The sequence below is a fragment of the Mizuhopecten yessoensis genome, unplaced genomic scaffold (genome assembly GCF_002113885.1).
Source record: "Mizuhopecten yessoensis strain PY_sf001 unplaced genomic scaffold, ASM211388v2 scaffold431, whole genome shotgun sequence".
In the NCBI taxonomy this organism is placed as follows: Eukaryota; Metazoa; Mollusca; class Bivalvia; order Pectinida; family Pectinidae; genus Mizuhopecten; species Mizuhopecten yessoensis.
Window position 1 is genome coordinate 1471357 of NW_018403543.1, and position 15325 is coordinate 1486681.

The 15325-nt window shown below is 35.8% G+C and overlaps 1 protein-coding gene across 1 annotated transcript in view; it reads right to left on the reverse strand.

Moving 5' to 3' along the window:
- Nucleotides 1-15325, reverse strand: part of LOC110449147 (solute carrier family 43 member 3-like) — a 51116-nt gene that overhangs the window by 34265 nt on the left and 1526 nt on the right. The window contains exons 2-3 of the mRNA XM_021495804.1: nt 5167-5213; nt 2304-2380 (exon numbers count right to left, since the gene is read on the reverse strand). Of these exons, the coding sequence (XP_021351479.1) occupies nt 2304-2380; nt 5167-5213 (124 nt within the window). The remainder of the gene's footprint in view (nt 1-2303; nt 2381-5166; nt 5214-15325) is intronic.

A 15325-nucleotide genomic window follows, 5' to 3' on the forward strand; every position in this document is an offset into this window, starting at 1 on the left:
TGATAACTTTATATAAGAGTTATTATATATATCCTGGGATAACTTTATATGAGAGTTATTATATATATCCTGTGATAACTTTATATAAGCGTTATTATATATATCCTGTGATAACTTTATATAAGAGTTTTTATATATATCCTGTGATAACTTTATAAAAGAGTTATTATATATATCCTGTGATAACTTTATATAAGAGTTATTATATATATCCTGTGTTAACTTTATATGAGAGTTATTATATATATCCTATGATATACACACATGTACAAGTCATACACACATATACAAATTTTATAAAATGTGCATGTACAAGTCATATACATCATAAAATGCACATGTACATGTCGTATAGATATTAGATATAAGATGAATAGTAGTGCGAATTATTCTGACGTTTGATCGATATTTTTTTATATCGGTCAGTCGTCGATTAACGTCAGAACTCCGGCCCTCTATGATATGCGGGAAATAAGCGACCTGCACCTGGGTCGCTCTTCAAACTGATATTTTAGAAACAAATCGTCATTTTCAAACACATGCCGCACATGGATTGAAAGATCTATTCTTTATGCACTAGGTGGTATCAATAACATTTTTCAAATATCATTACGAACAGTATTTTCCAACGTTTTCTATACCAACCCATGTTTTTAATGGAAATTAGGGCATGAACAATGTCACATGACTTCACGAGATCTCGCGTTATCGAAGGTATTTCCCAACGTTATGACGTAGCCGTCGATATTTTAGTCACGTATATAGCATTAGAAGGCGGCTATCAAAAACGTAAAGTAAAACAGAGTGAGTTTGAAAAAAAAATGCTTTTAGTGATTGTATTGGTTGTTTGAGGCATGTAATTTATGTTCATTTTATGCATAAAGAATAGTTATTTCGATCCATGTGCGACATGTGTGTGACAGTGACGATTTGTTTCTAAAATATCAGTTTGCGCTTATTTCCCGCATATTATAGAGGGCCGGAGTTCTGACGTTAATCGACGACAGACCGATATAAAAAAAAAGTCGATCAAACGTCAGAATAATTCGGACTAGATGAATACATGTACAATTTTTATCAAATTTACATACAAAGTGCACAAGTCATGAGATGTTACGGCCGCTATCAGCCATCGTGCATTATAGAACAATATGACATAATTAAGAATGATCATATTTTCGCGCCATTATATATTTTAGCAACCTGAAACTCGTGCGTGTCGTTTCTTTCTCATTTTACTAGAACGTCACCGGGTAATGGAAATATGACCGGGGAAAGTATAGCGCGTGGTGATGTCAACACGTTGTTTATTTTTATCTCCGCTATGTAATCAATTAGTCCAATCAGACACGCTGTTATATAGATTAAGTTAATGATAACTATCATTCATGCTTTTGCTAAATGCTCGTTGGCGTGCAAATAAGTGAAAATTTGTAAATGATATATATTTCTGTAAACAAAATTAAAATATTTCAAACCATGTTAGCGTCATCGCCGTTCAGTTATACATGTTTATGGACTCACAGCTTCGTTGCAGCTTGGAGACACCAAATATTAATATCGTAGATTATTAAAATGAGACTACTTAAAATTAAGATAAAGAAAAGGAAAAATAAGTCTATAAGAATTAAACATAATGTATTATCCAGATAATCATATAAGCCAGATTTAGAAAACATTATCCTGGTAATAGCATACGTACTTATTTACATGTATTTATTTGTTTATTGTTTTATATCCGCAATTTAACTTTGTTGTATACTGCTGCAGTAGAAATTGGACCAAACATCCAGTCGCGCTGAACCAATGAAACCAGGAGTTTAACTCTAACGTGATGCACTAACCAATCAGCATCCTCGATATCCTGGGGTTACGCTCACCGTCCGCTTCTACACCCCTGAAATATGCCATAGCAAAATTGAAGGATCGGTGTGTGCCACCTTGTTGATGAGACAAGAAGACTAACTCGATCCTTTGATGTACATCAAAAAGAATCTCGCGGTCATGTAACGGTAAAAATTGGCAGGCTTTGAAGTTGGGCGTCTCTCCTTTGTAATCTTCAAAGGACCGGTATCAGCCTAGCGATTGGTCAGGTGTTTTTTTTACTTAAGACCAATCAAACAGCTATCTTCGTGCCTTCAATTTTGCTATGACATATTCCAGGGGTGCAGAGAGCGAAAGTGAGCATAACCCCTGGATATCGAGGATGACCAATCAGCAAACACGAAGTTAGTTACTCTTGCCTAGTTAATGTATGGCAATAAATTATACAAACCAATAAGGGAAACAAGATTGTTTGTTACCTGAATGTTGGTGGCAAATATGACCAATCCAGAGACGGCAATACTGCACAGCCCCGGACACAGCAACCAGGGAATGTCTAATAATAAAGTAGGTCAGTGTAGGTCAGTGTAGGTCAGGTACGACAATATACGATCTAGCACCGAGTTTACGGAATGCCAGCATGGTGGTGCAACATGATACATATATATACATCTATACAGATCAAGAAATCATTTACAATTTGAAACACCAAAAAATGCTATGATCGGTATACTTTTTCTCCTCTGGAAATAACTCTTCAAAGCGTGTGACTTAATAGGAAGTTAGAATATCCGCAAAGCACAATTAAAATATCTATTATGTCAAACGAAAAAACAACAACAAACAAACAGCATAAAGCCGTCGTATCTAGGTCACTAGCTGAAATAGGAGGGTTACTAGGGCAAGAATATCCCCTCGAAAAACAAAAATTAAAACACGAGCAACGTGTGTTGTTAATACTCAATTTATAATAATACAATCATAATTCGAGGTTCTTATATACCGCCTTATCACAATCTAGTTCGTAGGTCGTCTCGAGGCGGTTCACACACTATTATCCGTTGCAACCAGCCAATATCTTTTTCAACTCTATGGGGAGCATACAGCCGGACCTCACAACTAGCATCCAATAATTCTATCACTGCCCTACCACGTACTTATTTACAGCTGAGTAGACTGTAACAAGCGGAGTAAAGTTCGGAGTAAAGTATCTTGCTCAAAGATACAACACAGTGCCGTGCCGTGCCTCGAACCCGCAACCTTGGTCACGAGCCCGGCGTCCTACCACTGTATACAGTATGATTCCCTCTCAGCCCCAGTGGGGCACTTTCATCTCATGTATACAGTATGATTCCCTCTCAGCCCCAGTGGGGCACTCTCATCTCCTGTATACATTATGATTCCCTCTCAGCCCCAGTGTGGCAGCCTCATCTCCTGTATACATTATGATTCCCTCTCAGCCCCAGTGGGGCAGCCTCATCTCATGTATACAGTATGATTCCCTCTCAGCCCCAGTGGGGCAGCCTCATCTCCTGTATACATTATGATTCCCTCTCAGCCCCAGTGGGGCAGCCTCATCTCATGTATACATTATGATTCCCTCTCAGCCCCAGTGGGGCAGCCTCATCTCCTGTATACATTATGATTCCCTCTCAGCCCCAGTGGGGCAGCCTCATCTCATGTATACATTATGATTCCCTCTCAGCCCCAGTGGGGCAGCCTCATCTCCTGTATACATTATGATTCCCTCTCAGCCCCAGTGGGGCAGCCTCATCTCATGTATACATTATGATTCCCTCTCAGCCCCAGTGGGGCAGCCTCATCTCCTGTATACATTATGATTCCCTCTCAGCCCCAGTGGGGCAGCCTCATCTCCTGTATACATTATGATTCCCTCTCAGCCCCAGTGGGGCAGCCTCATCTCCTGTATACAGTATGATTCCCTCTCAGCCCCAGTGGGGCAGCCTCATCTCCTGTATACATTATGATTCCCTCTCAGCCCCAGTGGTGCAGCCTCATCTCCTGTATACAGTATGATTCCCTCTCAGCCCCAGTGGGGCACTCTCATCTCATGTATACAGTATGATTCCCTCTCAGTCCCAGTGTGGCAGCCTCATCTCATGTATACATTATGATTCCCTCTCAGCCCCAGTGGGGCACTCTCATCTCATGTATACATTATGATTCCCTCTCGGCCCCAGTGGGGCACTCTCATCTCATGTATACAGTATGATTCCCTCTCAGCCCCAGTGGGGCAGCCTCATCTCCTGTATACAGTATGATTCCCTCTCAGCCGCAGTAGACCTACCACTAGACTACCGTACCTCCTTAGTATATGTATATACAGGGTACGTATGTTCATTATGTATATCGCTATCGCTATGGTGAAACAGTTCATTGTGTATCGTAAATATTGTGAACATCTGGATGTTTCGCAACACACAATAACAGCCTAGAAATTAGTTCATCATACTATTATGTTACACTGCAAGATGTGATTAAAAAATTCAAAAAATATTTTGTTTAATCAATATGCTTTCAATGAAATCTGTGTTTTAATCAAACACATGTATTTTCCGAGGCACATCACTGTCGAGACGATAAATCGACGAATATCTGAAGTCAAATGAAAGAGGTCTTCTCATGAATATGTAGTAACATTCAAAAGTACAAATATGCTGCTAAGAGTGACCCTGACCTTTGACAAATGAGAGGTTCCATAGATCAACGCAAAAAATATATTTGAGGTTTGTGCATCAGTTAATCTGTGATGTTTTTCAATGACCTTGATCTTTGATGGGCTATGCCCAATTTTAACAGGGGTTATCTCCATTCCTAGGGCAACTCAAACACTAAAATTAATGTTTGTGCGATCATTTGTTAATAAGTTTTGATCCTGAAAAGAAAAATATTTTTGAGCAGCGACTGAACTTTGACGAAACACTTCCAAAATTGTATAAGATCCTTACCATCCTTTGACAAACCACATATCAAGTTTTGAATTAATGCAATCATCCTTTCGGAAGCTAGCATCTCTGAACGAAAGGTAAATGACAGATAGACGGACAAACATTTCACAAGATTGCTATATCCCCTCAATTCTTTTTTGATTGAGATATGAAGTTACCTTATTCCTTGTACAAAATAGAACAGCCGTGTCTAATTTTATAGAACAAAACGAGACACGATTCTTGGAAAAAATGAAATACGTCATTTTTGTTTTTTGTTTTACCACATGTAAACAGTGTTTGTTGTTGTTGCGGATGTTTACGATGTTTGGTCATCATCATCATGAACGAGAACCACATAGTGTATTTTCACCATTTTAATATATATACATACCCTTTGTCGCGAACGCCACACACAACGCTCCAAACACGAATGTTAAACTGCATTAAAAAAACATGAAAAATTAGAAATGGTACTATATGAATCCCCACACACGATAATGTATACACACTGTTAAAATCGACACCAGCATACTTCAAACGCATTGTATAATCACCATGTCTCTTTACAGTCTCTTTACGATGACCACGCCAATTTACAAATTAAAAACATGATTACCACGCCTACTTAAAACGTAATTAACATAATTACCGCGCCTACTTACAACATAATTAACATGATTACCACGCCTACTTACAAAATAATTAACATAATTATCATGCCTACTTACAAAGTAATTTTAACATAATTACCACGCCTACTTACAAAGTAATTAACATAATTACCATGCCTACTGACAAAGTCATAAACATAATTACCACGCCTACTTACAAAATAATTAACATAATTATCACGCCTACCTACAAAGTAATTAACATAACTACCATGCCTACTTACAGAGTCATTAACATAATTATCACGCCTACCTACAAAGTAATTAACATAACTACTACATGGGGTGATCTCGTTTCCCCCACTTTTTATATAACACGGGAAAATGTTGATTTAGGAAGACAATGGCAAACCAATTATAGTCTGTTTCATAGTTACCCCACAGGTAACTTACCTATGTGAAAGTTACCTGTGTAAATAAGGTTTTAATACTTTATTGGGGTTCAAATATCTTTATGTATAATCGATATGTTTTTTAAACTTATACATATGTAGAGTTTACAGTCAAATATTTATATTACACTTTTAAACAGATAATATAGAATATAACAGCACTACATAAGAGTTCACAATATATTACAATTTTAAAATACATTACCAATATTCACAAATTAGGAATAGTAAAGTTTAGTANCTAAAATTGGCCCCCCTCAAATGTATATCATATCTCCAATTAAAAGTTCAAGTCCAACAGCCAAGAGGCAGACATTTTTGTTGTTATCTATCCTAAATATAAGAGATGTTATCTTTATATGATACTTATATATCATGTATTGTGAATTACGGGTGTGAAGTATGAGGTTATAGTCCTGCACCGCAGATTGAAAATATACATTTATTATTTTTGAAAACCGTATTGGGTGTCAGGAAAACAGTAAATAATGCCATGGTGTATTTTGAACTTGGTCGTTACCCTTTGCATATACAGCGTAGGATTGCTATTGTTAAGTACAGGCTGCAAATATTAAAGACTAATAACTGTATTTTGAGGGCCTGTTACGATGAACTTTTAGAGCTTTACAACAGGACACCAAATTGTAAAGCAAATCGGGTTTATCATCTGAGACGTGATTTGTGTACGTTGGGTTTTGGAGATGTGTGGTTGGCACAATGTGTACCAAATGAGAAATCTTTTTTATTATTATATATTCAACGCATAAAGGATAGTTTTATTCAGGAAATGAGAAACATATTCGAGACATCTTCAAAATGTTTGTTGTATAATCACATTGTTGACCGTTTTGATCTANATGTGTGTTTTTAGAATTAAGAGTATCGTATATCAAGCCATATTATCGTATTCGTCCTTCTGTGTTTAAATTAATAGAGCTACTGTCTAGCAAAAAATTTAAACTTATTAGAAATTTAAGTCAGTACTTGATTCAGGCAACTGTTAAGAGAAGTCGTATATTATGAAATATAAGCTGTATCAAAGTCTTTCTATAAACGTTTTGTTACTGTATAATGCGATTGAGATCTATGTCTTTTACTTCACAATGAGTTATAATCTCATTTCATTATATAATATATAGTACTCGTTCTACCTTCATGTTAAGGTTGTATGATAGACTTTGAAGTTTTGTTATTTCCTAGAAATTTTGTTAGATTAAGGCTTTATTTGTATTATTTCATAAACAACTAAATTATGCAACTAAATTATGCTTCATAAGAGTCCGCTAAGTTACCTTTGGAAAACCTTATAGTTTTCCCAAACTTATGACAATTTCATAATTTGTAAATATTATGTATGGAATTGAATCTATTGCATATGTTCTCGGCCATTGTACAAGATATTTGTAAAATATCTATCTATATGTATATTTCTGTACGCCTATATGTAATGTGCATTTGGTAATAAATTGAATTGAATTTAATTGAATTAGCATAGGCCGTGATCACTTTTAGCTCACATGGATGGAAATGATAGTTTGGATAATTATAGATGTTCAATGATTTAAATGATAGTTATAAGATACTTATAACATCTAGGAATTTTGATTAATTAACTGATTAATTAGCTGTTAAACACCACACTCTTAGTCACACATTACATTCTTACATTTTGTACAAGGTAATGTTGGCATCTTATTAAATGTTACAATAATAAAGATTATTTAATAAATAGTTATATTAATATTTTTAAAGTACTAGAAAATGAAATAACACATTTCATCTTATCATCTTATCAGTACAAGGACTACAAAATGGATATATTTAATACTGAATATATATATTTATGTATATGATTAATATTTTTAATTAATTTTAACATTTATCATTACAAATCTGAAAAAACTTATATAATGTGTTATTTAATTGAATATGGTAAAACACCACCTTAGATAGAAGGGTTAGCCACAGGTAACAACACAGGTAAACAAAGGTAAAAACACAGGTAAATACTGCCCATACTACTTAGAAACAGACTATAATCCTTCTAACAACATTATTCCTTCCATGTTATTTTAAAAAGTGGGGGAAACGAGAACAAGCCCTACCACATCTACATCCACGTTATAAACTAATGAACCATGAACCCTGTACACATGACCTAGTTTCATCAGTAAACAAACCATAATGATAGGTAATCTAAAGATAAAACATGTAAATATGAAAGTATGACTATAGTTCAATATTATTAATCTACATTTAAAAAATAAAATAAAGCTCAAAATACATCAACACAACCAGAAGTTTGGGAGCACTGAACAAGAAGGAATTGATCATCGACCAGACACACGAGTTATCAAAGAGAATAAATAAGGAGTCCACATATAAAATGCATAGCATCCTTAACTGAATTCCTTAGGGCAGCTCTACCCGAAACGTAGATGTTCTAAGATAAGGAAAAGATATCCAATATGCTACTTAACAGTTAGTCAATTAAGAGAAAATATCGAGCCTGGCGAAAATCTAGACATTAAAAAAGAGTGTTTTATGACAAGAAATAAAGAACTATTCTTAACGGCCCATCAACATAGAAGAGGTCATTTGGTCAATGGAAGAAATCAATCAAATTAATCAAAGGAATGAGAGTCTTATACTTAACAATAATTAATAAAAAGCTTTTAATTGAAATTTGATGCTAAAAGTCAAACCATTGAAAATTCATTAATTTATTTAAAATCGAAAGCATATTTTCCATCCAAAGAATATTGTTGTATTGGAAAACCTGTCAAATGTCCAATATATCTATTGCTGGGGCTGTTGCCTGGTTGTGGGTTTAAGTTACCATTTTCAGCAAATTTCGATTTTGGAGAAAAATATTATCTGTACCAAAATAGAGTGGGAAAACTCGCCTCCAAAAATACGTAATAGCGAATGACGTCAAACAAACGAATAACAAAAAAAAGCCAACCCTGAAAGCTAAAGTGGCTGTGGATAATACCTTTTTGAACAGATCAACAGATTTTAAGTAGGTTTAGAATTTTGAGACATTTACCAATTGAAATGTTGTTTTTGAAATTTGGTATAGTGTCATCAACTTTCCTGAAGGTCTATTCCTGAACGTTTTCTTCAGGTTGGTAAGTATGGAATATGAAAAGTTTCTTGTTACACAACCAATAAGTGTTTCTATGTGACGTTTAGATGACTAGTACGATATGTACTCTGTCGACTTCATCATCATCTGAAGGTGACAGAGTACATACCGTACTAGTCATCAAAACGTCACATGGAAACAGTTATTGGTTGTGTAACAAGAAACTTTTTATAATTTGCTGAAGGTCAATGGAATTTGTTAACAAGTGTCCTGTTGTAAATGGTTTGTGAAAGGCTATTTATTGAGGCTGGTCCTCACGTTTCAATAAATAAGAATGGGTAAGGTATGGACATCCTCGTCTCGCCAGTTTTCTCTATAGCTGGCATACCATTCACCGTTTTAGATAGTTAAATAGGGAAAACAAAGCAATAAAATGGGGGTAGGCCATCGCGATTAATGTTTAGAAAAAACAAACAAAAGTTCTAAATTGCGCTTACTTTAAATTTTAAAAAAATCGGGTATATCATATTTTTCATGTCAAGGACGTAGAACGACTCGACTAATGTTATAAACTAACAAGTGGCTTGGGCAAAGCTAAGATACGAGTTGATTTCTTCGGTAGCACTTTTATTACAGAATCAAACGTTGGGATTTCTTAACTTCAGAACATGCATCGATTCAAACATGTGAAACAATGACAGAAGAACAGGTGAGGGAAAACTAAGAACAGGAATCATCTATATCCCCACGCATGATAGATCTACCCCAGGAACTGCTAACAGATTCAATGCATCATTAACGAGAGCAAATCTGCATCAAAGTTGGAAAAAGCAGATCACAACAATACACAAGGAGAGCGACAAAAAGACTACGGGAAATTACCAATTTGTAAGCTTAACCAGCGTGTTTTTGTACAACTATTGGGAAATTAAAAAACGAAAATCATGAATCCGATTGAAAACAAAAAAATATTACGTAAGAAACAATTTGAAATCATTAAAGTCAAATCCACGATACAACAGACTTGTTTTTAAAGCTGATTAGTTGGATAATCAAGGACAGGTGAACCTTCCACCTGGACTTGCTGGTGTAACTACTTCACAGTCAACCAGGAAGTTTCCTTCGCCAATGAGGCATAGTACTTGCACTCATTATACACGTACTCGTGTAACAACACATCTGCCAACACAGACATTTACGTTGTCACTGCGTCTGATTTAAACGCTCTGATAATCCCAAGGCCAAAGTGATCTTTTCACATCGCTGATTTTTGGGAAAATGTTTGTGTGCTTTAAGTAAAACCACATTGTATTGGGTTTCGAGGCAGTAATTTAGCTTTTAAACGTTAGCGAGAAGGTACCCAAAGTGAAACACTTCTAATGGAAAATTATAAAATTCCTATTTACTTACTGGGATATTTATTTATTTTTAATTTTACTACAATGAAACAACGTGTATTACATAACGGGTCAACGTATATGCATGGAATATAATATGGCGAAAAAAGGAACGGGGGAGAGAAAATTTTCTGTTGCCATTTGGTTTTACACGATAAAAATTGACATCATGCTTTACACCAGATGCTTATTTCAATTAATCTATCGACATCACTCGTCAACAGTTCCTGCAGGTAGAGCGTAAGAATTGTACCTGCTTCCCCCATTGCATGATCGTAAAAGGCGACTAAATTTGGGATCTTATCTTTTCTCTTCTTTCTAAACAACTTTCTTCTTCCTAATGTCTCCCATGACAATGCCGCACTTATGGCCTTTATTTAAGCGTTCGCCCCTGTAAGGAATGCTTTGGGTTCTGTTCCCTGGCCGAGACATACCAGAGTCTGTAAAAATGGTGGTTTATACTCCTGCTTAACGCTCAGGAATTTAGGAGTGGGACGACTGGTTCGCCCGTTGTTAGTATAATGTGACCGGGTGGGGTGTCCTGCTGGGTGTCTTCGGCAGTATGTTTCAGTGAGGTAGCATTATTAAGTCGGCATCAGTTCCGCGCTATCACAAGGAGACAAACACAAACAAATCACAGCCTCCCAAACACACACACGCATACACTACACGCAGCCATCTTGCACACAGTGGAGGCCGTCCTTAAATGGCCATAGCTGTTGATAGGACGTTAAGCAATACTAAACCAAACCAATCGCTCGTCAACACATGAAATCCGCATTTGACAGATTTACAAACACTATTTCAAGTCACCTTCGCGGTAAGTTCGGAATTGCATTCTAACCATGAGCTTGGGGTTTAACGTAGATATAGAGATTAAAAAGAAAAGTTTTGTCCGCTAGTAAATTTTCAAATTCATGCAAAATCAAAATTCGTGTACCCTGAGTCAACCAGTCTTTTAAGATATATACAACATAGAAAAATACTTTTGTAAAAAATCATAATAAGGAAGTCTTTGGTTCTCAAAATATATTCTGTAAAATGATATCGTTCCTTTGATATACATATTTTAATGTCCTACCTATGCTATCAAAATCTTAATATCAACAAACAAGTTAAGAGTGTAATTTCGTATGTAAAAACTATGTAAAAGTACATCATATACATATACATTATATACCACGTGACGTTACTGACAACAACTGCTTACAGGACATTATATACCACGTGATGTTACTGACAACCACTAATTAACCTACATTATATACCACGTGATGTTACTGACCACCACTACTTACTGTACATTATATACCACGTGACGTTACTGACCACCACTTCTAGCTGTACATTCTATACCATGTGATGTTACTGACCACCACTACTTACTGTACATTATATACCACGTGACGATACTGACCACCACTACTTACTGTACATTATACACCACGTGATGTTACTGACCAACACTACTTAATGTACATTATACACCGCGTGACGTTACTGACCACCACTTCTTACTGTACATTATACACCATGTGATGTTACTGACCAGCACTACTTAATGTACATTATACACCGCGTGACGTTACTGACCACCACTACTTACTGTACATTATACACCATGTGATGTTACTGACCAGCACTACTTTATGTACATTATACACCGCGAGACGTTACTGACCACCACTACTAACTGTACATTATATACCACGTGATGTTACTGACCACCACTACTTACTGTACATTATATACCACGTGACGTTACTGACCACCACTACTTACTGTACATTATATACCACGTGATGCTACTGACCAACACTTGTAACTGTACATTATACACCACGTGACGTTACTGACCACCACTACTTACTGTACATTATATACCACGTGATGCTACTGACCAACACTTGTAACTGTACATTATACACCACGTGACGTTACTGACCACCACTACTTACTGTACATTATATACCACGTGATGTCACTGACCAACGCTACTTACTGTACATTATACACCATGTGATGTTACTGACCAGCACTACTTAATGTAATTATACACCGCGTGACGTTACTGACCACCACTACTTACTGTACATTATACACCATGTGATTTTACTGACCAGCACTACTTAATGTACATTATACACCGCGAGACGTTACTGACCACCACTACTAACTGTACATTATATACCATGTGATGTTACTGACCACCACTACTTACTGTACATTATATACCACGTGATGCTACTGACCAACACTTGTAACTGTACATTATACACCACGTGACGGTACTGACCACCACTACTTACTGTACATTATATACCACGTAATGTTACTGACCACCACTACTTACTGTACATTATACACCATGTGATGTTACTGACCACCACTACTTAATGTATTTATACACCACGGGACGTTACTGACCACCACTACTTCCTGTACATTATATACCACGTGATGTCACTGACCAACACTTGTAACTGTACGTTATACACCACGTGACGGTACTGACCCCCACTACTTACTGTACATTATATACCACGTGATGTTACTGACCAACACTTGTAACTGTACATTATACACCACGTGATGCTACTGACCAACACTTGTAACTGTACATTATACACCACGTGATGTTACTGACAGCCACTCATTAACCTACATTATATCCCACGTGATGTTACTGACCTACGCTACTTACTGTACATTATCTACCACGTGATGTTACTGACAACCACTAATTACCCTACATTATATACCACGTGATGACACTGACCAACACTACTTACTGTACATTATATCCCACGTGATGTTACTGACAACCACTCATTAACCTCCATTATATACCACGTGATGTCTCTGACCAACGCTACTTACTGTTCATTATATACCACGTGATGTGACTGACCAACGCTACTTACTGTACATTATATACCACGTGATGTTACTGACCACCACTACTAACTGTATATTATATACCGGAAAGTTGAAATACATGAATAATCAATCCAATATATAAGAACAAAGTTGATCGCAAAATTGGATAATTACAGGGCTGTTACGTTGGTCTCATGATTGGGAAAAGTTTTTATGACGATTTTAAATGCAAGATTATACAAACTATCTGATGAAATTGAATTCATAAGTAATGCACAAGCAGGTTTCAGAAAATGTCACTCAACAATAGATAACATTTTTATTTATCCTCCGGTAGAAAACTCAGTTTCGCTCAGTTTCGCTCAGATAGCATCGTTGTAAGCTAACTAGTAGCTTGTGGTGATGTATGCTATTCCTTTCTTCTAATGTATGCTGTACACACGCGTACTATACTGTGCATTCGTTGACTTTAGAAAAGCCTTCGATTCGGTGTGGCGAATAAGCTTGTGGCAAAAACTACTCAAATGTAACATAACTGGTAAAATATTTAAAGTTTTTGATACGAAATCTTGTGTGAGAAATGGGATTGAAATGTCAGAAATGTTTACCTCCAATGTCGGACTAAAACAAGGGGAAAATTGCTCGACTTTTTTTACTTGCATTATTTTTAAATGATTTAAAAAGACTATTTATTCCAAAAAAAAATTGTCGACTGTTTACTAAAGATTGACGATCTTTGTCAGGATCGTATTGGTATGAACGTAAAACTTTTTGTTATTTTATATGCTGACGATACAGTGTTAATGTCAAGGACAGCAGATGGTCTACAATCAATGCTTAATAAGTTTCAGAGTTATTGTGAGAATTGGAAACTAACGGTAAACACATAGAAAGCAAAAATTGTTATCTTTTCTAAACGAAAGAATACTAACAGAAATCGATTTCTATCATATGATAATGAGCTAGACATTCAAGACTCTTTTCCATACTTAGGTGTTCTATTACTATAATGGAAGGTTTGTAGTGGCAAAAAATGTAAATAGCTGAACACGCCCAAAAAGCGCTGTAATTAGAAATGTTACGTTACCCATGGATTTACAATTCAAATTGTTTAACTCGCTAAGTGCTCCTATTTTGCTATACTCATCAGAAATATGGGGCTATGAGGATGTTAGTATACTTGAAAAAATGCACCTCCAATTCTGTAAACGAATTCTTGGTCTACGTAGAAATACTTGTAATTTTATGGTATATGGAGAAACGGGCAGATACCCTATTGAGGTTGATGTCAAATTAAGAATGATTAAATTTTGGTATACACTTACCTCGAGTGAAAATAAGTTGTCTAGTCGTATGTACAAATTGATGTACTCATTACATGAAAATCGACAAATCGAGTTTAAATGGTTGAATTATGTTAAACACTTTCTGGATAGTGTAGGTCTAAGCTATGTTTGGCTCCAACAAAAAACCTGTCTGCCCGATATTGCTTATTTAAAAGCTGCAATTATACATAAATTACACGATCAGTTTATCCAATCCTGGTTTAATAAAATTGACACCTCATCCAGACGACGACTGTACTCTACATTTAAATATCGCTTTGGTCTAGAAGACTATTTGATACGATTAAACGCAAAAGATAGGAAAATTATCTGCATCTAGAACCTCAAATATTAAGCTTCCAATAGAATCAGGAAGATGGGTGGGAATTCAAAGACAGGACAGAATATGTCCACTCTGTAATACTGATATTGGGGACGAGTTTCATTACTAATATACATTGTACTTGTAATAACGATACTTTAGTCAAAATAAGGGAAAAACATATTCCGGCCTATTTTTATACAAGTCCAAACCAACATAAAATGAAAGGAATGTTCACAACTTTTAATATGAAATTGTTAAAAAGTGTAAGCTTATTTGATAAAAAAAATAACAAAAGTACTATAATGTCTCTATTCTATATTTTTTTTCTTCTGTTTGCTAGTGACATTTTATATACGTTGAACACTGAATTACTTGTATGTAACTAGCCGTATATATGTAAGTATGTGCTATGCTATGATATACAGTGGCGGATCCAGAGATTTTTTGGGGGCTTCAGGAACACTCCCCCCCC